The 25402-nt window shown below is 42.8% G+C and overlaps 1 protein-coding gene across 2 annotated transcripts in view; it reads left to right on the forward strand.

Annotated features, from left to right (window-relative positions):
- sugt1 (SGT1 homolog, MIS12 kinetochore complex assembly cochaperone) overlaps window positions 1-24778 on the forward strand; it is a 48089-nt gene extending 23311 nt beyond the window's left edge. For both annotated transcript variants that reach the window (XM_007893458.2, XM_007893457.2), the window contains exons 11-13: window positions 12986-13076; window positions 23226-23407; window positions 24000-24778. In XM_007893458.2, coding sequence (XP_007891649.1) covers window positions 12986-13076; window positions 23226-23407; window positions 24000-24101 — 375 coding nt within the window. In that variant the 3' untranslated portion in view covers window positions 24102-24778. The remainder of the gene's footprint in view (window positions 1-12985; window positions 13077-23225; window positions 23408-23999) is intronic.
- Window positions 24779-25402: the final 624 nt, after the last annotated feature.

Below are 25402 nucleotides of genomic sequence, written 5' to 3' on the forward strand. Positions count from 1 at the left end.
GCTTCAGCTCCCCTCCCTTGACTCTCTATCCCCTGCTCGCTCCCTCCCCTCACCCTGACCATTTCCCCCCTGCTCGGATCCCGACCCAACTGTCCAGCGCTTTGGGAAGTCCTCCTGACGTGAAAGGCGCTCTATAAATGCAATCTTCTTATTGTTGTTATGACTTTCTAACCCCCTACCAAACTCTCTGCTCAGCGGACTCTGGCCTGCTTCGCGTCCCCCTCCTTGCCTACTCCATCATTGGCAGTTGGGCCTTCAGCCTCTCTGCCCCACCCTCTGGAACTCCATCCCATAGTCCCTCCACCTCGCCCCCTTCCTTGCCTCCTTCAAGACTGTCTCAAGACCTTCCTCTTTGATCATGCTTTCGTCACCCTCCTACCTCTACCGTCCCTTCCCCCCGTGCTGATCCCAACCACCAGCTCAGGTGCGGCTCTATAATTGTCAAGCAGCTTGAGATGTCTTCCTGACATGAAGGACGCTATTAAAAAAATGCAATTTGTAGTCTTAAAGTGCTTTATAATGTGTCTAAAGTGAGCTGACTTTTTTCTTAGGCAAACACAGAGGCAAAGAGCTTTGTAGTGAACGACCAATTTTATCTGGAGGATTGTTAGCTGGAGACATTCAGAGAAACTCCCTTCTGTTTTTCAATAAGACCATAGGATATTTAATGTTCACCTGAACAGGCAGAGAGGACCTCAGTTTAAGATCTCATTTGAAGGATGGCACCTCCAACAGCTATTGCAGTGGTGGTCTAAATTGTAAGATCAAAATTCCGTCATGGAGCTTGAATCCATGACCTGAACTAGAGGAAGAGCGTGCTACCAAATAACCCACGCTGGTATGTTGAGCTACACAGCTAAAATAGTTGATCTTAAATCTCCAGAAAGTATGGTGAAACCATACAGTGACTTGTCGAGCTGGTTCTAGAATTTTGCATACAGTTCTGGTCTCCATGTCACAAGGGACCACCCGAGCACCAGAGGCAGTGCAGATAAGTGGTATGAGTCTGATTCCAGTGTTATAATAGTGCACTACAAGGAATGATTAGTTAAGCTTGCACTTTTCAGGTTCAGCAGGAAAAATCTTGGAGGGGACATAATGAAAGTACATAAGAATAGAGAAAGTAAACCTTACCCAGTTGCTACATTTGCTCGCTTAAACAAAAGTATCAGCTGGATAAGATGCTACTGGTTGAAAGTTCCAGATACAAGTTAGTATTTATTTACACAGAGGTTAATGGACAGTTGAAATGGGTTACCAGAATGGTTATTGAGGCCAATTTAATAAACTGTTTAATCGTCTTGTGGAAAGATAGGGATTGTATTCTAGAATAATGAGATCAAACGGGCCTCCTTCATTTAAGTCTTGTGAATCTTATTACTGCACTAGGATTTTCTCGAGCACCATTACAATAAATGCTTATAAATCATGGTGACTCAGTCCTTTAAATGTAACAACTTGCATAAAATTACAATCTAAAATCAATCGCTTTTCAAGGGATATGTTTATATAGACACTTTGTTGTCGTGTGCATTAAATACTATACTTTCCTTTATCTAGTTATTATGCTTGTGATATTTTAGCATTTGAATCTTTTTAGGATAGAAAGATGTATTCTGAGCTGTGAATGTCAGAGATATTCAGGTTAAAGAATGGGTGAGTTGAGAAATCCATAATTAAATCTGCTGCTTGGTGATAATTAGTGTAAATGGTCCCATTAGCTGAGTTTGAATACTGCAGTAATTACTGAATTCTGCTAACAGACTGAGTGGCGTAAGATTTATTATAATTTTATTGGAGTGCTTAAGTTCAAAGAAGGAATCTAGTTTTGTTTTTTAACGATTGAACTATAAATCAACTGTGATTTATGAATACCATTTATAATAATCCTTGCATTTGATATAGTGCTTTTCATGTCAGGAAGATGTCTCAAAGCACTTCACAGGATTTACTGTAATGTATAGTGACTGTATTTTGTAAGCGAATTTGCACATAAAGTGGTAGACCAATTTTATCTAGAGATTTGTTGACCTGTAAACTGAGAAACACTTCTCTTTTTGAATTGTACCATGGGATTTTTAATATACACCTGAACAAGCAGGCAAAATCAAATATTCCTGTTTAATTTAAACAAATTATAGCATTTTTAAATATTATAATATAAACCCAATTGCTGCTTTACCTCTCATGGGTGCATGTGGAATTATAGTGTCCCTTCCCCCTTTGGCAACAGAATTAAAAGCAATATTAAGTACTGGTGTAAAAAGGGTGATGGTTTTAGTCTAAAGTATTTAATAAGTCGCTCAGATAACTAATGCTGTGCTTTTTTTCAAAACAATATGCTCCGTGCATCTTTAGATCTGTATAAAATTTATTAAATTTCTGAGCTTAGCACTGGGAGAAATTGTCTTAATTGCAAATTAAAATAATTTAATAATATGAATCTTTCTTTACCAATATGAAAATTCACTGTTCTTTGAGGAATATCTGTATGATATTATCTGTATGATAAAGCATAAACATGTCTATCATTAGTGACTCTCTTTGCTATCATGAGACAGCAAGGAGTGAGTTAATGTCTCCCAGTTCTTGCCCCTCAAGCTGCTGAGGTCCTCATCCATGCTTTCGTTATGTCCAGACTTGACTGTGCTAACTCGCTGCTAACCAGACTTCCCAACTCTTCCCTCCACAAGCTGCAGTTTATTCAGAACTCTGAAAATTGTGGCCTCACCCACACTAAGCAACAATAACAACAACTTGGATTTATATAGTGCCCTCCATGCCGGACGGCATCTCAGAGCGCTTCACAGTAACGGATCACGGGGCTGAGCAGGGGAAGGGGAAGGAAGGTGACTAAAGGCGCGGTCGAAAAGAAAGGTCTCAGCAGAGACTTGAAAATAGGAAGTGAAGGGACGAGGCGAAGGGAGTGAGGAAGGGAGTTCCAGAGCCTCGGTCATAGTGGCTGAAGGCACGGCCACCGAGGGTGGAGCGGAGGACTCGTGGGACAAGTAAGAGGCCATATCCGGAGGAACGAAGACAACGGGCATTGTTTTGAGGGGAGAGGAGGTCAGAAAGGTAAGGGAGTGCAGAGAAGTGGAGGGATTTGAAGACGAGGGTGAGGATCTTGAAGTCGATCCTCTCTGGGACAGGCAGCCGCTGTAGTCTGGCAAGGACTGCGTTAATCGGGGAACGGAGTTTTGTGCGGATGAGAATACCGGCGGCAGAGTTTTGAATAATCTGGATTTTATGGATGGTAGTGGAAGGGAGGCTGGCAAGGAGGGCATTTGAATAGTCCAGCCGAGAGATGACAAAGGCATGGACCAGGGTTTCAGCGGCTTTCGGAGAGCAGTATTGGCGGAGATGGGCGATGCGTTGGAGGTGGAAGAAAGCGGTGCTGGTGAGGGACCGGATGTGGGGAACGAAGGGTAATTGGGGGTCGAACCTGACGCCTAGGTTGCGTACGGGTTCGGAGAGTTTTAGGGGAAGGTCGGGTAGGTGGAGGAGGTGAGACCCGTGAGATTTTAGACGTTGACGAGAGCCAAAGAATATGGTTCAGCTGAAGGAAATTTGTGCTCATCCATCTCCTGAGGTCTGACAGGCAGGCTGACAGAACATCAGGGGACTGGGGGTCGTAAAGTGAGGTGGAAAAATAGAGTTGGGTGTCGTCCGCATACATGTGGAAGTGTACCCCATGTCTGCGGATGACATCCCCAAGACGGAGCATGTAGATCAGAAAGAGGAGGGGGCCAAGGATGGATCATTGGGGTACCCCGCAGGTAACTGGGTGAGAGCGGGAGAAGAAGCCGTTTGTGCAGATGTACTGCTGGCGGGTTATGAGGTAGGACTCGAACCAGGCGAGTGCGGTCCCACTGAGAAGATGGTCCTGGATTTCAGGTGGACAAGGGAGTTGAAGGTGGAGGAGGGGCAATCATGGAGCAGCTGGATGGCTGCTTCAGGATCTCCACGGGTGGAAGGCCAGAGGGATAGGATATTTGATGATGTGAGGGCCTTTGTGAGGGTCTCAGGGGGTAGCCTTTTCCAAGGGCGGTAGAGAATGGCTGAGGGTTTGGTGGAGGAGAGAGGGATGTGAGAGGAGAAGGAGATGAGGAAGTTGTCCAACATGGCCTTGTCCACTATACTATAGAAGTGGTGCAAGGTGAGTTTAGGTGGAGGTTGAAATCGCCCATTATGACAGGCATTCAGAGCAGAGGGACAGGGAAGAGAGGAGAGTAGAGATGTCCGTGTGGAACGAGCTGGGGGGCTTACGGAGGGCGGTAGACGAGGAGGATTTTCAATGGGAGAGAGGGATGGAAGAGGGTAGGGTGCTCGAAGGAGGGGAAGCACCCAGAGGAGTAGAGGATAAGACCAAGGGAGGCTTTGGAAATGAAGGCCACCCTGCCACCACGTTGGTTTGGATGGGGGGTGTGGTGGAAGGTGTAGCCTAGAGGGGAGGCTTCAACCAGGGGGATGGGGTCATTGGGGGAGAGCCAGGTTTCGTTGAGCCCAAGAATGTCAAAGTGCTCATCCAGGATGAGGTCGTGGATGGGGAGGGCTTTGTTTGAGAGGGAACGGACATTTTGGAGGGAAATGTGGGTGGGTTTGTTGGAGGGAGGGGTGGGAGGAGAGGGAGAAGAGAGTGATGTGGAGAGGATTTTGGGGTGTACAGGAGAGATAGTTGAGAGTGGTATGAGTGGAGAGTTGGGGAGTTTACGTATGAGGAAGGGGGAAGTTGGGTTTGCCTTAAGAAGGCGGTTTGAGTGGAGGGAGTGAATGATTGGACACTTGGGGTTGCTGCTCTGCGACAGCCAGTGCCTGGAGCCACGATGGGCCCGGCGGAGGATGCCCGGGCTGGAGCAGAGGGAAGTGGTGATGGGGTTGAGCAGAGAGAGAAGGCAGGGAGGGCGGTGGGAGAGAAGGACAGAGGGAGAGTAGCGGATAAAGGGGGTGGGAGGAGAAATGTTTAGAGTGGAGGGGGAGGCTCGGTTCGGGGCGGCAGCCAAAATGCGCACGCAGAGACTGGGAGCGAGCGATCAGAGGGATGGCATCAGCCCTCAGACTGTGTGGTCATGGCTGGGATGGCAGTGTCCGGGGCTGCCAGGACATTGCTGCTGCTGTTATTGCTGCCTTTTTTAATTGTGACGTCAGCGCCACCCCATCACTTACCTCCCCCCGCGCTCTCCTGACTCCGCTCCCGATTGAGTGGCTCCTCGCCTGGCTGGGCTTTATACCCGCAGCTAGGCCACGGCTCCACCCCACGTTCTCCTGACTGCTCCCGAAGCACCATCACTCCAATCCTCATCCGACTTCATTGGCTCACCTCTCCCAGAGGATCAAGCTCAAGATCCTCGTCCTCACTTTTAAAGCTGTCCACTGTCTTCCTCCTCCCAACCTCTGCGACCTACTAAAACGATAACAACCTGTCCACTCCCTCTGCTCAGCCAGCACAGATCTGCTGCATGGCCCCTGCCTTGCCCACTCCACCATTGGCGGGTCAGGCCTTCTGGTTTTTTGCCCCCACTCTCTGGAACTCCATCCCGAAACCCCTCTGCCTCGTATAGTCCAACTGATACGACTTATGTGAGGTTTACTGCACAGTAACTGCTGTGTTGAACCAGCTAAAGCTGCATTACTTGCCATTGAGAGCACTCTGACAAGCTATGCAGTTTGCCCCAGCCCACCCCCCCCACCCCCCCAGGAAGATAGTCACTAAACTAGACTGTGAAGGTGGTAGAACTCTTTCTGGCATTTGTAGTGGTGTTTAGTGTTAAAGAAGCTGCTCTGGTTATTAGTTACTTGTGGGTATTGGAACGGTTTGTTTGTAACACCGTAAAACATGCAGAAGTCTTCTCTTTATAAATCATATTGGCAAAACCTAAGTTGTACATTCATCCGTGTTTTATTCAGTTTCCTGTCAAAGCCACCTAGATTTCTTTGCACTACTGTATTAATCACCTCCTAACTTGTAACACTCCCCTATTCTTCATTACTCCTGTACTTACCGGCTGCATTGAATCGGGGGAAATGACGTCCTAACCCGTTGACGGATGTGCAGAAGAACTTCATTTTCTGCGATTCCAACACATGTGGCGACAGGTCAAGACACGGGAAATGTGGGCAGCTACAGTGACAAAGTACACACTTAATGGCTGCAATGAATTACCCATGTACAGTGTAGATTATTGATTGAATCTAATTCTGTACTATTCACACACTTTGCCTGCAACTCAGACTTTATGTAAGTCTTATTAAATGGGATGATACGACTGATGTGAGTAGACCTCACAAAGTCGTATCATTTGAGACCATTCATTTAATATGATTTATGAAAAGACTGAGTCATGTCAAACTTGGCTTAGAATTTTTAAGTTTTTTGCTTTCACCAGTAGAAGGTGCTGAAGCTCACAGAATTTAATGTGGAAAATTGCTTTCACTACTGTTTGAAAACTAATTGTGAAAAAATACAGATTACTACTTTTCTGTCTTCACCACAACTTGAAAATTGAACAAAGCAATTAACTGTTACATCTAATAAAACCATAAAATTATATCAATTTAAAAAGATTATCTGTTATTAATGTGTTTGTGTGCATGTGTGTGTTATAAGGGAATATTGGGCATATATTGTTTCTTAAATAGATTGACAATATTAACTTTGGGCAATTATTCCAAAATGGTAAAATGGATTAATTGATTACTTAGAAATAAGTTGTTTTTATCACTTATTGGTGTGCTATTTAAAAAGGTACTCAGACCATGCCTCGTTATATGATGCATTAAAGGAAAAGTATCCTAGTCAAAAATGTCAGTTTTCTACGCAGATTTACAGATTCACAGTTGGCTAAGACAAAATGTAGATAAACCTTTAAGTGGAAACAATGTGAACATTGACATTTGTATTAACCTGGGAACAGTTCAGATATGTGGGTTGCATGGGTTACGTTTAAGGTTGCCTTTGCTGGTATGGCAGACAGAAAGGTTGCATTTCACAGTGCGGTTTCTTTTACTGCTGGCTGTGAGAAATTTAGAGAGCACTTTAAACAAAGATTCAACTGTTCAGGGGTCTCAGTGGTTCCCCAGGTTAAGCTGGCAAACATTGCTGGCACATTTTAACATCAATGATCTGTTCTGAGTATAAAATAAAGGAACTTACCAGTGTTGCTTGAGCTGCTGAAGTCGAAAGCTAACTTTGTATTGGTTACCTTTGTAATGCCCTTTTTCCATCATTTTTAATATTGGACTAAATTTAAGTTGTGCATTAGTTAGAATACACAAATGTCATTTATACTGTTCCTTACCATTTTATATGCCTACTGTTACAGGTTATTAGTTGTCCTTCATCAAAGAATCAGCAGGCGCCTGTAATTAAGGGAGCGACATTAAATTAAAGACCTTCCAAAGTGTAATATTAACTGGCAGAACAGGATTTTTACATAGCAAGTTAAGATATTAACAATCATCTGTCTTCGTGGAGTCCTGTAGCTCAGTGGTTAGAGCACTCGTCTTGCAAGCGAGAGACCTGGGTACCATTTCCGGCAGTGCGAAACGTTGGGCAAGTTTCCTTACTCCACACACCTTTGTTTACCTAGCAGTAAATCGGAGCCCAGTTGTTAGTCGATTGGTGGATCACTTTTCCAGGGTAATAATTCCATCATAAATTGGTCGCTCAATTCATGACTGTTTGTGGGGCACTACTGAGTTCAATTGGCTGCCACGTTTCGCCCACAAAATATACAGTCAATCCACTGTATAATTCACCTTGCGACCATAAGGAATTGTTTAGGCAAATAGCATAGATGTATTTAAGGGAAAGCTAGATAGGTACATGAGGGAGAAAGGAATAGAAGGTTATGCTTGAAGGCTTAGTTGAGGAAGGGCAGGGGGAGGCTTATGTGGAGCATAAACACCAGCATAGACTAGTTGGGCCGAATGGCCTGTTTCTGTGCTGTATATTCTAATGTATTCTAATGCACTTTACAGTATATTCTGTAAAGCGCTTTCAGGCATCTCAAAGACGTGATAAAGTGCTATACATTAAATGTAAGGATTATTATTTATTATTTTCTCCCCTATTCTTTATCAATTGTGTACCTTTTCCAATATTTTTTCATTTTTAGTATTTTGTGTTCGTTTTCAATTTTGACTGGTCAACAAGTTTGTACAGTCACGTTTAGGGCATTTTTTCTCCTTTCTGTCATTTTTATGTTCAACCTCCTGATTCAAAATTCAGTATGTAATTCCATTTTTGACATTTAACGTAGTACTTCGGAAAGTCTTTAATTTCTTTATAAACCTCATTCCCCTCCCTGTTATGAATGTTCTTTGTTGGTTCTTTGATGGAGCAGTTTTAGCCATGCTTTCCATTTTAAGTTGGTAAGAAGTTGTGATGCAACACCAGTATATATACCTTAGGCAGTGCGCAAAGTAACTTTTGCTGGTGTTGCATTTTAGATTTGTGCTCAGAATTTTGAATCTTTCAGGTTCTGAAGAATACAATTCAGAAGAAAGATTTTCAGTTACAAGGTGCCTGAGTGATAAGGATTGCAGTCAATCAAATGTCACATTCTGTCTGGTAGTGTTCTTTGCAAAGCCTTTGCATTTAATATGTGCGTCAGCTTGGCTCAGTGTCAGAAGGCTGATTTCATATCGGTACTTGAACTTGTGTAGTCTAATCTGACACTCCGAAGCAGTGCTGGCGGGGTGTTGCACTGTCAGAGATGCTGTACTTTGGTTCAGGTATTAAATTGAAGTTCCGTTCACTTATTTAGGTTGAAGTTAAAGATCCCATGGCACTATTTGAAAAGAGAACGGAGTTTCTCCCGGTGTCTTGGCAACAATCCCCAAATAAAGTAAAATTGGTCATTCGTTTCATGGCTGTTTGTGGAACATTACTGTGTGCAATAGGCTGGCACAATACAGAATACATAGTCACTCTCTTTCTATGTGCTCCCTCTTGGTGACATCATCCGCAGACATGGGGACAACTTGCACATGTATGCGAATCACACCCAACTCTTATCTCTGCCTCCACCCTCGGCTCCAGGACCATTGCTGTCTTGACAGAATGTCTGTCCATCTTTGATGATTCTGCAGTATTGATCATAAGATCAGTGACAAATTTTAGCATTCAAGTTGTATGATACAAGTCTGGTAAATCTGAAATTCAGTCACTATGTGGTCTTTTGACATCTGACAAGCTCAGCTTTAAGTTGCTTATCTCTGCATACCAATCAAACTTGTATACTAAGCCAGGAGTGTTTAAAGGGTTTCTTCCAGCAACCGTTATCCCAAGCTTCAGAGTTTCCTGTTCAGCTATTAGACAGACATTTACCTTCAGTGTGGTAAAAGGACCTTTACAGGCCTGCTTGTGTTATGGCAAACATCTTGATGATCTGGAGATCCAAATCCAATGTTGCATACCCAGGCTTACTCAACACCAACAGCTTAATTCAGGTGTTGTGAAACCCACCACCTGCTCCCTGGACCCCATCTCTACCCCACTCCTTACCTCCCAGCTCCACCTCCTTGCCCCTCTACTCACTGACATCGTTAACCTCTCCCTGTCCTCTGGTACATTTATCCCACTCCTTTATACTGGTACATCCCACTCCTTTAAAAACTGCTGCCATCATTCCTATCCTTAAAAAACCTGCCTTGGACCCTTCTCTACTCCCTAACTACTGCCCCATCTCCAACCTCCCTTTCCTCTCCAAGGTCCTGGAACGAGTTGTTGCTTCTCAGCTTTGTTACTTCCTCTCCCAGCACTCCTCGAACCTCTCCAATCGGGCTTCCGTGCCGCCCACAGCACAGAAACAGCCCTGGTCAAAGTTATAAATGACATTCTGTCTATCTGCGACCAGGGCTCCCTCTGCCTCCTCGTCCTCCTTGACCTCTCTGCTGCTTTCGACACCGTCGACCACTCTATCCTCATCCACCGCCTCTCCTCAAACCTCAACCGATGTCCTTGATATGTTCAGATTGTACCTCTCACACCGCCTGCACTTCATCTCATCAAATGGCTTCTCCTCTAGCCCCTGGAACGTATAGTGTGGCGTTCCTCAGGGCTCTGTCCTGGGTCTCTTCCTCTTCAACATCTATATGCTCCCTCTTGGTGACATCGTCTGAAGACATCGGGTCAACTTTCACATGTATGCGGATGACACCCAATTCTACCTTTCTGCCTCCACCCTTGACTCTAGGACCACTGCTGTCCTGACAGAATGTCTGTCAGACATCAAGTCCTGGATGAGAGCTAACTTTCTTCAGTTGAACGTCAACAAGACCGAGACCTTCCTGATTGGCTCCCGTCAGCGCCTCCTCACCTCAGGCGCTGACAGTATCACCATCCATGGTTGCACACTCCACCTTGCTGAGCCAGTCCGGAACCTTGGGGTCTTGTTCAACCCTCAACTTCCTTTCTACCCCACATTCGAGCCATGACCTGCTCTTCCCCCACTTCTGCAACATCGCCCGGCTCCGACACTGTCTCACACCGCAGGCTGCCAAAACCCTCATACACGCCTTCATCACATCGAGGCTCGACTATGCAAACTCACTGCTTATCGGCCTCCCCAACTCCTCTCTCCACAGGCTGCAGATCATCCAGAACTCTCCCACACTTTGACCTCCCAGCTTCCCCCCCACCCTTCCCCCTCTCCCATCCCGACCCTCAGCTCAGGTCCGAAACTCGGTCTGTCCAGCGCCTTGGGACGTCCTCCCGACGTGAAAGACGTAGTGGAGTCCTGTAGCTCAGTGGTTAGAGCACTCGCTTTGCAAGCGAGAGACCTGAGTTCAATTCCAGACAGGGCGAAACCTTGGGCAAGTTTCCTTACTCCACGCGCCTAATAATAATCCCTCCAAAAAACAAAAACAATAATAAATTGGTCATTTTCAATCTACGACTGTTTGTGGGACATTGCTGTGCGCAATTGGCTGCCGCGTTCGCCCACAAATATACAGTCAATTCACTTTACAGTGTGTTCTGTGAAGTGCTTTGGGACGTCCTCCCGACGTGAAAAGCGCTATATCAAATGCAAGGATTATTATTATTATTATAAAGACGCTATATAAATGTAATTTTGTTGTTGTTGTTTGTGGGTGAACCCATCAGCCAAGTTGAACACAGCAATGTCCCACAAACAAACAATAAATGAATGACCAGTTTTATTTGGGGATTGTTGGCCAAGACAAGGGAGAAACTCTGGGAGATTTGGACTTGAACTTCAAAGACTGAAAATCGGATTATTGTTAATATTGGTCCTGCCCAAAGTGCATGTATTCTCTACAAGCCATCAAGTATTTACTAATGTGGATATTGCGGGATATAATAAAACACAAGTCTTATTTTATCAATTCCTTCAACATAATTAAGAACTGTATGGCATAATAATATTTATATTTTTAATTAAGTATATTGTGAGCTTTCAAAGTGCGTCTCCACAATTTTCACAATTCTCCTATTTTAAATCAGGTTTCTCTGTAGTTTGCTCTTGTGAATGTTTCATTATTTTCCAAATATTGAATAATGTAGTTTCTTGCAGTCACGGAGCTTGGGGAATGCAAAATATCCCAGAGTTTGCGTGGTTTGTGGCAGAACTGCTTAATTTGTGCTCCTGGTAGATTTATGTGACTAAATATAACTTTGCGCATTAAACTAGAAATTGTATATACCTGTGATGCCAAAGGGACATTCCCTGCAGTCTCATTAGCATATATTTGGTGGGTGCATAATATTCCAGGGCACTGCTGATGATAGATCAACTTGGATCATCAAAGGACTTATTAGATGGCAGCCTGGTCATCAAGGACAGGGATTCTTCCGACTCAACTCCAGTTAACCCAGCTGGCCAAAGTCTGACAGGTGATGCTACCTGGACAAGTGGCAGGAAGCTTGCCACTTCAATGGCGCTGCATGCCTCTGGGGAGAGATTGTATATTTAGCAAAAAAATGCTATACAGAGCTTATGGGTTTTGAAGGTTAATGAAAGAGGATATGAAAGCTATTTTACAGAAATTTCAGAAACTTAATAGACCTTTCAAGGTTAGTCGAAGAGAAATCAGGTGCTAAACTTTAATTGATAGTGGTTTGTTTCAGATGAGTGTTCAAACCAATTGCTACTTTTATAGTTGGGGAACACACCTCTCATTATTTATTATTCCAAAAGGATGTTTGATTTCAATGCTGATTTGTTGAACTTGACATCCTTTTGGAATACTGAATTTTATAAACTTGGCATTGTTTATGAGATTCTGAGTTGGCTGAAATTCTGACTTGGCTGAAATCCATCTCAGTGGTTAGTCTGAGACTACAAAAAAAGGCTTGGAAGTTTATTAAGCATTTCGTAGATGCACTGAAATCCATTTTGAACTGTGGGTGCATAGTATTTTTTGTAAAAAGTAAAACTTTTTCCAGTCTATTCATGTGTGATGTTTACAGTAAATCAGAAATACACTAGGTGGATTGGAAAAGTGACAGTCATGTTTTCTTATAAGTGAAGTTTTGAAAATTAAGTTAGTCTTGGAGTTGATAGGTATGAGGATATTAAGTTCAAAGGTAAATTATGTCCTTCACAGTACTAACAATACATTCTTTCTTGCAATGCAACAAAAGTTGCTTACAAGATGCAAATGTTTTTTATTCCACCCTTCACGGTACTTCAGAGAAATTCCAGCCTAATTTTGCTTCAGAATCCATTTTTTTTCAAATCTTAGATAAATCCATTATTAATTGGATGTAGTAAAATGTTTGTGGGAGAAGGACTGAAAGCTTGTATCAGAGTGAGGTTGTATTCATACAGTATGTGAAAGGGATGATCACTTAACAACCAAAGGAGGAAACGCTGCTCCTCAAGTGAAGTCTTCCCTATCGTCCCTCCAAATCCACCATCCCAAGTACAGGCAGTATCCTACTGTACTGGTACATAACACTGTGATTTATCATTTCACCAAGAGAATGATGTTATAAATTCATGAATTTATTCTGTTGCAGATTGAGATAAAAATGAAAAAGACTGAAGCCATCCGGTGGGAAAGCTTGGAAGGGGAAGGAATCGTAATGAGTGTAAAACACTTCACCCCAGGTTAGATATGTCATAAGTTATGACACTATTTTCTGCCAACTCAAGAAAACACCTTTAATTATTGTTTGTAAACATTACCAAGCAAGAGGAGGAACAAATCTTTGGTAGCAATATCACACAAAATTTAAGGTGCAAGCCAAAAATGTATTTGACCCAAAAGACTAATACATGTAATACTTGGCTTTGAATATTATATTATTAAGGTGTGGAAAAATGTATATTGTATTGTGATTTTTGATTTTTATCAGTACGTTTTTTCCAAGATGGAGAGAACATTGAGAATACCATTCTTTAAGAAATGCATGGCTTGCATGCATACAGGACTTTAGATTGAACCACACCATAATTGTTTTCCCATTGTTGGAAAGGTCCAGTTGCAGAGAACTGCCTCTCTGGGCTTATTCACAAGGGGATGAAGCGGAGAGGCTTTGGGATGGAATTCCAGAGGGTGGGGGCAGAAAGGCTGATGGTCTGTCCGCCAATAGTGGAGCAGGCAGGGCAGGGGACATGGAACACATCAGTGCCTGGAGCACAGAGGGAGTGGACAGGTTGTTGAAGTTTTAATAGGTCGCAGAGATCGGAAGGAGCAAGACTGGAGGGCTTTAAAGGTGAGGACCACGAGCTTGAAATCGTTCCTCTGGGGGATGGGGAGCCAGTGAAGATTGGCAAGGATGGGGGGGTGTTCGGCTCACAGAGCTTAGCACTGGAGAGGACATGAGCTGCATAAGTCTTACAAAAGAGAAATTAGGCAATTGGTTCATACATCACACATTTCACAAGAGGTTTGATTGAAAAAGGCCAGTCTCCACAGTTACAGGACTGGTACAATGAAGGGCAGCACAACTCGGTTCTCCCTCACCTTGTTCAAGGCCTATTGTGAACGCCCTTTCATCTTCTTCAGTAGAGTTACTTGAGAGCAGTATTTTTTAAGGCAAAAATGCTGAAATTTCCCTTTCTCTGAGAAAAGGAAGATGTTTTGGGGAGTGGGGGGAAGTCTAAATAATAATAATCCTAGCATTTTATACAGCACATTATCACTTTGGGGAAATGTCTGAAAGCACTTCACAGGATATACTGTAAAGTGGATTGACTGCATTTTGTGGGTGACAAATAACCATGGAATGAGTGATCAATTTAATTGGGGGGTTGTTGGCCAGGACACCTGTAGAAATCTCCTTTTAATTTCCACCTGAACAGGCAGATGGGACCTCGCTTTAATGTATCATCCAAAGGATTTAAGAAGGTGGCTACATTAAAAAAAACTTTAAAAATTGATTTCAAACAAGTTTTGGAGTATCCAGGACTCTTTTGCTTTGTTACATCCGAACAACAGCCTGCTTCGGTTCTCCCTCACCTCGTTCAAGGTCTATCTCAAGATGTACCTCTTTGATTAAGTTTTCAGTCATCTCTCACCTCTGAACCCTCTTGAGCTCTGAAACTTGGGTGCCCAGACAATAGTGTTAAATGCTTTGAGACATCCTCCCATCGTAAAAGACAATAACTGTAAACCGTATTGTATGTATCCCCCAGGTCTCTGAAAGGTTTGTATATTCACCTCAGGTCTCTGAAAAGTTTGTATATTCACCTGTAGAATTGCTTATTAAGTACAGCGAGACACTATCCATATAAATGCAAGCTGTTGTTGTTCTTATCTTCCAAGAGCAGACAAAACGTAAGTATTCTGTGTCTCCTGAGAAGGTATTGGAGAAACCGGGTTCATGGGTGAAACAGCTATATTCAGTGGACTCTTAAATGAAAAATATTGCCTCATATCATGTACAATAGGTGGTGATGTGCACAAATGCTCTATCCAAATTGACTTAACTGTCACACAGCTGTCATTTCTGCTACAGTTGGGCATCAGATGCAAGTTAATATAGATAACATTGGCCAGATGGCCCAGCTGCTGCAGCAGTCAGCCATAAACCAGTTGGATACGTGAGCCAGGATGGCTGCCCAGAGCATTATCCTCTGCTGATTTAGTTGGATCCCATTCTTTGCCCTTGACTGACAGAAAAGCTTGCTGGCTGACGGGAAGGAGAGAGTAACCTACAGATTTTCAAAACACAACGGAGATTATGTTTTTTTTGCCAATGCCTCATTTTTTAATCAAAAATTAGTTCAAGTTATAACATCATTGAGTCCAGGGACAAAGTATCCCTGTCATAGAATGAAATTGGTCACCATGTTTTTCTACTACAGAGAGACATTGAAATGCAGGGGCTGGGGCAGGGGTTGGAGAACAATTATCCTTGCATTTGATATAGTGCTTTTAATGCTGGAACATCGGTTCACAGGGTTGTGAACGCTGGTTGTGTAGTTTATATGCATTTACAGGCAAATGCAGAGAGCAGTGAATGATCAATTTATCTGGAGGATTGTTGTCCATGATACCAAGGGAAACAAACTACCTACTATTTTTTAAAATTGTCATGAGATCCTTAATGTCCACCTGCAAAGCTGACGGGAGCTCAGTTTAACATCTTCTGAAGGACCGCACCTCAGAACTGTAATCTAAGGCTGCTTTCACTATATTACTATCAATATGTTCCTTACTTGTCAAGAGAACAAGATTCTGATTCTATTGTGAGGGGTGACTGCCAAGTCAGAGTAGCTGATGCCTTTTGTACAATGAGTGATTGTGCCAGAGTATTCATGAAATATGCTGGGCACCATTTAGCTTTCCATCAGGTGTGTTGCAGATAATGGGGTGGACTCTTAAGGCAGATGATGTAGCTAATGCCTTTTGTGTCTCTAGCTGAAGTCATAAGCCACCTGAAGCTGTAGTCTCCCAGTCATATACTAAGCAGGATCTTATTAAGATAACTGGAAAGGAAATGGGGGCTAATGTATGAAAGCAAAGGGCCTTTAAAGCAGTACAAGATGCCTCAAGGAGAAAGCAAGGAATGCTATATTGGCAGATTATAATCGAGCACATTGTGAGGCTGAATATGTTATTGCAGAAATGAAGTGGGATCAGCTGGTTACATCACTTTGTAAGGAATTACAAGTGCACTAAAATAATCTTAATTTTTTATCTGTCTGTTATTGGCCATGGTCAGAGGGTCTCTTCTGGGATGATGCTAATGCTGTACAAGTTTGATGTTTTACACCAGTGGTGGCCAACCTGCAGCCCACGAGTCACATTACACATGCGTAAAATAATCACATATAGTGCAAGTTTGCTATCCGTGTTCTACAGCATAACTACAAAGGCATGCTTTGGGTCTGATGTGGAATATATTAAACAGCATTATATTATTGCCTTGCTAATGGTGAGGCAGGAGGTGTTTACAGTAATAATGCTGAGTTCCTAAAAAATGCTCTTGGAGAAGGGTTGGGGAATGGCAAAGTTTGTACAGATCAATGCCAAGGATTGCCGATTTAATTAAGAGAAGCCCTTCTCGGGCTACTGAATAGGATTTTATTAGAGGCATATGCCGTCAGTGTTCCAGATTGCAATTGTGATACCAGGACTCTTAAGATGATGCTTCAGGTAGTGGTAGTTAAGGCACCTAGATCAGATGAATTAGAAGCCTGTAGTGTGATCAGGAAAGACCAGGCTATATTTTGTTCTTGTGGGGAGTGTGTGGGGCTGGCTGTAGATTTTATGAAATTGCAGGACTTTTAAGACTCGAGGGAAATGCACAATAAAGTGACTTTTAACCTAGTGCTTCATGAGATCTTCATGGAGAAACTGTAAGCAATGGGAGACCATGACCAAATCTTGGATTTTATCTACAATGTATATTCCAGTTTGAAGATCTATGTGTAAAGGTGACTTAGCAACCCTACACCTTTTCGAAAGTGGGTGAGGCAAGGTTGTCCACTATGCGCATTGTATTTGATATTTCTTGCAGAGCAAAAAATTATCTTGGCATGTGTTCAATGCAATTCCAATTGTCCTTCTTCTGTGTTTGCAAAGATCCCATTGCCAGCTGAGATTTTACCACAAATCCATTTCTCAGCTTGGTTATAGACCTTGCAAAGAAGCCATAATAAAGAGTTGTATGACCATGAGCTCCTGAACCTATTTTGAGATCCAGGACCAAACTGTGAGGTTAATTTTAAAATAAGCTGCTGCTTCTTAGGAGATCTCTGCCCTACAATGAATTGTCACTCATCCTGGGGGTGGTATCTGCCTCATAGTGACCACTTCTTACCACAACTCCTTATATGTGAACCTGGATTAAGCAGTGGGAAACAGGTAAGATTGACCCCATGCTGAAAGCTGAAATCTATTCAATATTTAATGAGGAACTATAAGGCTTGGGATGACAGCTGCTCAAAGACATTATCTGGAGTCAGGCAACTACTACCTAAGCTCACACCTTAAACCAATGGAAGCACTGCTCAATGAGTAAGGATGAGTGTGGTCAGAAGGATTGTGATGATGCACTCACGCATTTTATGCTGACCTCATCATGCTTCTTGTTAAAACATCTTAAAGCATCTTCACAGAATTCACTGTGAAGTGCAGTGACTGAGTATTATGTGTAATCCTGTCTCAGTGGCAGCAATGTCACCTCTGAGTCAGAAGGTCGTGGGTTCAACCCCTACATTGGGACTTGGAATCACATAGTCTAAGATGAAACAACAATGCAGTGCTGTGGGGGGTGTTGGAGATGCTGTTCTTCAGATGAGATGTTAAATCAAGGTCCCATCTGCCTGTTCAATTGAACAAAGGCACTATTCGAAAAGAGAAGGGAGTTTCTCCCAGTGTGCCGGGCAACAAATAAAATTGGTCACTGAATGGCTGTTTGGGGGACAATGCTGTGCACAAACTGGCTGTTGTATTTCGCCCACAAAATACAGTCAATCCACTTCACAGTATATCCTGCGAAGTGCTTTGAGACATCCTAGCAACATGATAAGGTGCTATATCAAATGCAAGGATTATTATTTATTTGTAGGCAAACGTGAAGGGATTATTATGATGACAGCCACTTAGCACACAGTAACATCCTACAACCAACCATGAAGGAAATGACCAATTTTTTATCTGGAGGATCTTTGGACTTGATGTTGGCCAGGACATTGAGAGAAACTCCCGTCTTTATTGATTGGTGCCATGGGATCTTTAATGTCCACCTGAGCAGGCAGAGGGGATCTCAGGTAAATATCTCATCCGAAAAACAATACTTCTGACATTGCAGTCTTACTCCAGCATTTCACTCAAGTCATAGTCTTGAGTTGGTGTTGAACCCCATGATGTATGTGCAAATTTTATTCACGCATTCGTACTAAGTGGCCTCTGCTCTTCTAATCATGTCCCTATTTCAAAGGTAACTCAACCAAGTTAGAGTCACACACAGACAGGTATTCCCAGTTCACCCCAATTCCCCCTAACTGGAATGTCTAATCGGAGTCTGTTTGCACTAATAGACCTCCGATGTTGACAACCACCTTCCGAAGTGCTTAGTCCTTTTCTGGGTCTAGAATATTACAAAAACTCGAGGATGCGTTTGGTTGAAACAACAGCTCTTTATTAAAACTAGCTACCCTAGGCTACCTTGCATATAAGGAATATAACAATGAAGATGTACAACAATGGGAGAAAATATAACAATCACACATAACTATAACAACTGGCAGCACAATATTACATTAGTAAAGAAATATGAAAAACAACTTGGACTGTACAGTAGTCCTATATACGTCAGTACGTACCAGATGACGACCATTAGTTAGCGACCATGAGGAGCGCTGAGCATTGCTTTATACAGGCGTGTGGCTCTGCCCATGGTATGATGCAAATGCGAGGGTTTTTTCGCACACTGGGGCCCACATGTTATTTTACTCTGCAGGCTGCTTGTTAGTGACTATCAACCAAACAGCCCTGGATCTATTACTTTGTTACAAACACGGTCCACCGACAAATCTGGCTGGACCTCCTCAAAATTTACCGCTCCACTCTAGCCTCGGCCAAGTCGTCCTTCTACTCCAGGATAATCCTGGAGGCGAAGAACAACCCCAGGCTACTGTTTTCCACCACAACCCGACTCCTCCGTCCCCCCCGCCACCCCGCGCAGGTCATCTCCTCCAACCTTCACTGCGAGGAGATGCTGGATTTCCTTGAATCCAAGATCAAGGGAATCCGCTCCGCGGTCACTTCCCCTCCAACTTCCACCCACCACCCACCCCTTCCCTCCCACACTCCGACTCCTACCCATCCTCCCCTACACACCTTCGTACCCGTTTCCCCACCCTCTGTCACTGAACTCATCCAATCCCTAAAACCAACCACCTGCTCCCTTGACCCCATCCCCACTCCACTCCTTATCTCCCAGCTCCACTTTCTTGCCCCACATATCACTGACATCATCAACCTGTCCCTCTCCTCTGGCTCTGTCCCCATTCCATTAAAAACTGCCATCATCACGCCCACCCTGAAAAAACCCTCCCTTGATGCGTCGCAGCTATCAAGCTACCGGCCCATCTCCAACCTCCCCTTTCTCTCCAAGGTCTTGGAAAGAGTTGTCGCCTCCCAACTGCGCTCTTTCCTTTCCACCCATTCTCTTTTCGAACCCCTTCAGTCAGGTTTCCGTGCTGCCCATAGCACAGAAACTGCCCTGGTCAAGGTCACCAATGATATCCTGACCATCTGTGACCAGGGCTCCCTCTGTCTCCTCGTCCTCCTCGACCTATCGGCAGCATTCGATACGGTCGACCACGCTATCCTACTCCACCGCTTGTCCTCCCACCTCAACCTTCAAGGCACTGTCCTTGAATGGTTTAGGTCGTACCTTTCTCACCGTCTTCACTTTGTCTCAACGAATGGCTTCTCCTCCACCCCCCGCACTGTCTCATGTGGTGTCCCTCAGGGCTCTGTCCTTGGTCCCCTCCTCTTCACCCTCTATATGCTCCCCCTTGGTGACATCATCCGCAGACATGGAGTTAACTTCCACATGTATGCGGATGACACCCAACTCTACCTTTCCTCCTCTACTCTCAACTCCACGACCACCGATGTCCTGACAGCCTGCCTGTCCGACATCGAGTCCTGGACGAGAGACAACTTTCTTCAGCTCAACGTGCGAAAAACCGAGGCCCTCCTGATTGGCTCACGTCAGCGCCTCCGCACCTCAGGCGCTGACACCATCAGCATCCAAGGCTGCACTCTCCACCTCTCAAAGCCAGTCAGGAACCTCGGCGTTTTGTTCGACCCTGAGCTGTCCTTTCTCCCTCACATCCGCACCACAACTGGCACCGCCTTCCATCACCTCCGGAACATCGCCAGACTACGGCATTACCTCACCCCTCACGCTGCTGAAACCCTGGTTCACGCCTTTGTCACCTCAAGGCTGGACTATGGGAACTCTCTCCTCGCCGGCCTTCCCGGCACCTCCCTCCACAAGCTGCAGGTCATTCAGAACTCTGCAGCTCGTGTACTGTCCCGCACCAGGCTTCGCGACCACATCACTCCCACCCTCGCTCGCCTCCACTGGCTCCCCATCCCCCAGAGGATTGATTTCAAGATCCTCATCCTCACCTACAAGGCCATTCACGGCCTTGCTCCCTCCTACCTCTCCAACCTACTATCCCCCTACCTACCTGCCCGTACCCTCCGTTCCTCTGGCTCCGGTCTGCTCCACGTCCCCCGCCCCAACCGCCCTACCATCGGTGGTCGGGCCTTCAGCCTCTCAGCCCCCAGGCTCTGGAACTCCATCCCCCAGTGCCTTCGCCTTGCTTCCTCCCTTTCCTCCTTCAAGGCCGGTCTCAAAACCTTTCTCTTTGACCGAGCCTTCAGCTCCCCTCTCGACTCTCTTCCCCCTCCTCGCTCCCTCCCTTCCCTCCCCTCACCCTGACCATTTCCCCCCTCCTCGCTCCCTCCCTTCCCTCCCCTCACCCTGACCATTTCCCCCCTGCTCGGGTCATGACCCAACTGTGCAGCGCCTTGGGACGTCCTCCTGACTTGAAAGGCGCTTTATAAATGGAATCTTGTTGTTGTTGTTGTTGTATGCTCCTTGCTAACTCTGCTGCAAGCAGCTTCTGCAACTTGGAATCTTACAGAAGCCATTTAAATGGGCAGGACTCCCCATTTCCCTTAAATAATACTTTTTTGGTTATATTATTTACACATTGCAAAAGACTGTAATAGTGTAACCGTGACAGCCCACAACTTCCTCACCTCAGACGAGAGTGGTGAGCCAAACTGACAGCTTCCTACTTAGTGAGGATTCAAACCTAGCTTTGATCTATGTCTAATGACCAATTAGTGACTCCTCTGTGAAAAAAATAAATGGCTTCACTCTGGGGTGGCTTAGTTGCCTTTAACATGGCACACGTGGCAATGGTGGATTAGAATTCAGTCAATCCTCTGTCGATGTCGTTTGTCGGATACTGCTGGTCAGTCATTTTGACTTGTTCGCTGGATTTGTTACTTGGAATCTAATTGTACTAAGTACTATCCAAGAAGAAAGTGTGTGATACATAAAATTACCACTTGACTGGTTGTACAAGAATGTTTTTTATTGCCTTGATGAGTTTTCATAATCTATCATTTTCCTATAATTGGGAAAATAATCTGTTTAAACAGTGTTGCTGAAAGCCAGTAGTAAATTAAGATGTTTACCTCTAATATACATTTAAATTGAATCCTGTTTATTGTGGACAGCACAATACAATTCTTATGTCTGTCCCAGAATTAATGCCTTGATTTCCTACACAAATGTTTTTCTTCAGGAGTGCTGTCAGGTTAGCCCACTGGAGGTTGGGCACTTCCCCACCCAAATGTGAAGCAGTATTGACAGACTCCTGAGAGCTGCCTTTTTTCTGAAAATGTTGTGTAATATGGGGAAACCTAATGAGAAGGGAGGGGGAAATGAAAATACTTTGCCAAAAGATATGGAAAATATACGTTTAAGTTGGTTTTCTCAGGACTGAAAGTTTATAATGTGTTACCTTCTAACATTAACCAACGTTTAATGGTCTTATTCATCATACCCTCAGTTATAATAAGGTGAAGTTTCAGGTAAAAGTCTTTAATGAGTCCATTAGCGTACACAAAATTCCATCTAATTGAAGTATTTTGTTTATGATTCTGTCTCCACATTACTCTATAAAGTTTGGTTATAATTGAAATTTTTATAGTATCAAAAATATAGTTGGGGAGAGGTGGATAATTGAAAAAGACAATTTTTTTTTACTGAATGGTAGCAAATTAAAAAATGCACGTCCAGGACATTTGAAGGTTAGTAGCAAAGAATATGAGTTCTCTGGTGGCCTTTAACCAGGTGTGAAAAGCGCTGCATCAAATGCAAGGATTATTATTATTATTTAACTACGTGTGCCAAATTGTAATGTTTTTTTAAAATAGTTTTTGTTTTAATTTAAGTAAATTTTGCTTGCTAGCAATTATTCTGTTACATGTTAATCCTGCCGCTATCTTTTTATAATGTGTATCATTAAGGAAATATTAATATTTTAATAAACACCATTGAGATCACAGTAGAATTTCTATGCATATTGTCAAGGCCATGCACATTATTTTAATTCAATGCCATCTTTAAAAAATCCATGGTAACCACTTCTAATGCCTTTTTTTAAATGCAGTTGATAGTTTGCCAATAGTTTCTTGCGGATTGGGCAGATACTTCTGCCAGTCAGAGTATGTACCTTTTATACCAACTAATGTCCTGCCAATATCACAATATTCCCTTCAATTCTGTGTGCCTTTCTTAAAAATAATTGTTTCAAAGGAATTGCTGAGCCTGATGGTATGAAAGTTCAATTGTCAGTAGAAATGGTAAATGACCTAGAAAGGTTTGCTAGCTTCAACACTTATATTTATCTTGCACTGTTGAGCTTAGAAACATCTCCAATACTAAATCCTATATTGATACAGTTGAAAAATACTGTATTAGAATTTCCAAAATATCCAACAAGATAACCAGGAAAATGAATTATTTGGAATCTGCAAGTACTGATGATAATACACACTTTAATGTTTTATTCAATGCTTATTCAATATTTATTTATTTATTATTAAAAATATTTATTCAATATTTTATTTAATGCTTTATTCAATGCTTAATTTTTGGCCATTTTATTTTGTTTTAAATTCATTTGTTGACCTTAATTATACATAGAGCCTTTCAAGACGGTGATTAGAATTGTTGTAAAATATGCCCTTTACCTCCGTTTTAGATCAGATGCATCAGTATCCATCATCATCTCACCACACAAAAAATTGGGATCAGCTGGTAATGGAAATTAAGGAGGAGGAGAAGAATGAAAAACTTGAGGGAGATGCTGCTCTAAACCAGCTCTTTCAGAAGATTTACGCAGATGGTTCTGATGAAGTGAAACGTGCCATGAACAAGTCATTTGTACGTAATTCCACTTTTATGTATTGCAATTCAGGTTCTCGCACAGATTCCTATTGGAATTCTGACAAAATTGTAGTTCCTGCATGTGGACTTCAATCCTCATGATATTGAAAATTTCTTTCTTCCTTGTTAACCAATACAGAAAGTGTTAACCAATATAGAAGGATAGCAAGTCAAACACTCCAACGTGCCTAACGTTTCGCCCTGCGGGGAATCAAACCCAGGTCGGTTGGTTCTTACTAACCTGCGCCTAATAGTTTCTGAAATTACTTAAGACAGGTGTCCCATTGGGCAGAGCACATCATTGCGTAGATGGCAATGATATGTGGAACTCTGGTTTGGATACTCCTAAGCAAGTGTCAAAGTCCTGTCTGACTAAAAAAAATGTAAAACAGTCATCCTCATCATAAATACAATAAATTCCAGTCAACTCATCACTTCAAGGGAAAAGGGCCCAGTGACGAATTATCCAATGTGACAAATCAGCCATTCATCCTCTCAGGGATGAGATAAGCCAGGGTCGAGTTATCTGAAGTTTACTGTATCACTACTCTTTCAGGCAGGAAGCTAATTTTTTTTTGTGTATCTGTAGACTGAATCCGGAGGCACTGTTCTGAGCACAAATTGGTCTGAAGTGGGGAACAAACAAATCGCTGTGAGTCCCCCAGATGACATGGAGTGGAAGAAACTTTGATATTCTAAGCACCATGAATTCATCTTTAACAGCAGCTTATGGACATTCTTCTGTTCCAGCACTGATTAAGTACTAGAGTGTATGCACTAGCCTTGGATGATCTCTGCATGAACTTTAGACATTATTTTGCCTAATGTTAGTCTTAGAGAAAGTTGTGTTAAATTTTTACTTTTTTACAATTAAAATTGTCAGCATTTTCCCTACACATGAAATAAGTTTGGTTTCTGTTATAGGTAGAACGATTTTCACACATATGAGAATGTTTTATATCTACCCAAGGTTGCACTGTAATTGGTAGTCATCAACCAATCGTTTTCTCATGGCATTGGTATAATTGTACCACAATTCATTAGGTAGACAATAGCAACAAATATAATTAGACCAACATAATTATGAAATTGGATTTGCATTAAAAATTATACCAAATTCTTTGTTTCAACATTAAATGTTTTCTTATGTAAGAAGGGACAGGTTTAGGTGAACAATGTGAAAATGTACAAGTTGTGTTAAAATATCACTTATAAAATTGAAAGTTTTACTTTCTCCTATTGTTAAATCAATTGACTTTGTTAAATCAAGTACTTTTTTTTGCTTTGGATTCTCAATATGCTTTAGTGGATCTTACTTGTGTCTTGTTTTTTGAGCAAAAAATGTAAATACATTGTTTAAATACTGCACTCTTGTGTTTTTCTTATTATTCATTGTGTCATCTTAATATAAATTTTAACACCGCAAATATAGGTTTATATATTATTTTTCACTAAGTTAAACAAAAAAGTATTGCAGTTGTCACATGGGCACATCAATGCATAACATTAACGCAGAAGAACTACAGTATGAACATTCTAATATTTCAGAGAAAATTTGGAGAAATTCCTTGATAGTGATGTACATAATATTGAATCGCACAGAGGAGATTGAAGACTTGTTCTTTGACTAACTGCTTAGATGGATAGTGTTAGATCTTGTCTTTGTCTTTCCCCAATTATCTAACCTAACCTTAACTTGGTAATATGAAACAAACCTTTACTGCTAAACTAATATTAACTGGAAACAGTAGCAGTAGGAATTCCAAGGTTAGCTGTTACTATCACAGTATGACAGTCCTGTAGTAGGAGTCCTGTAGCATATTGGGTAGAGCACCCACCCTTACAACAAGAGGACCTGGGTTTGATTCCCCGGAAGGATGAAACCATAGGCAATTTTCCTTACAGACGCTCTGTTTATCTAGCAGTAAGTAGGAACCTGGTTGTTGGTTGATTGGCAGATCGCTTTCCGGGGGTAATAATCCCTTCAAAAAG

This window comes from Callorhinchus milii, unplaced genomic scaffold (genome assembly GCF_018977255.1).
Source record: "Callorhinchus milii isolate IMCB2004 unplaced genomic scaffold, IMCB_Cmil_1.0 Scaffold4, whole genome shotgun sequence".
Classification (NCBI taxonomy): Eukaryota; Metazoa; Chordata; class Chondrichthyes; order Chimaeriformes; family Callorhinchidae; genus Callorhinchus; species Callorhinchus milii.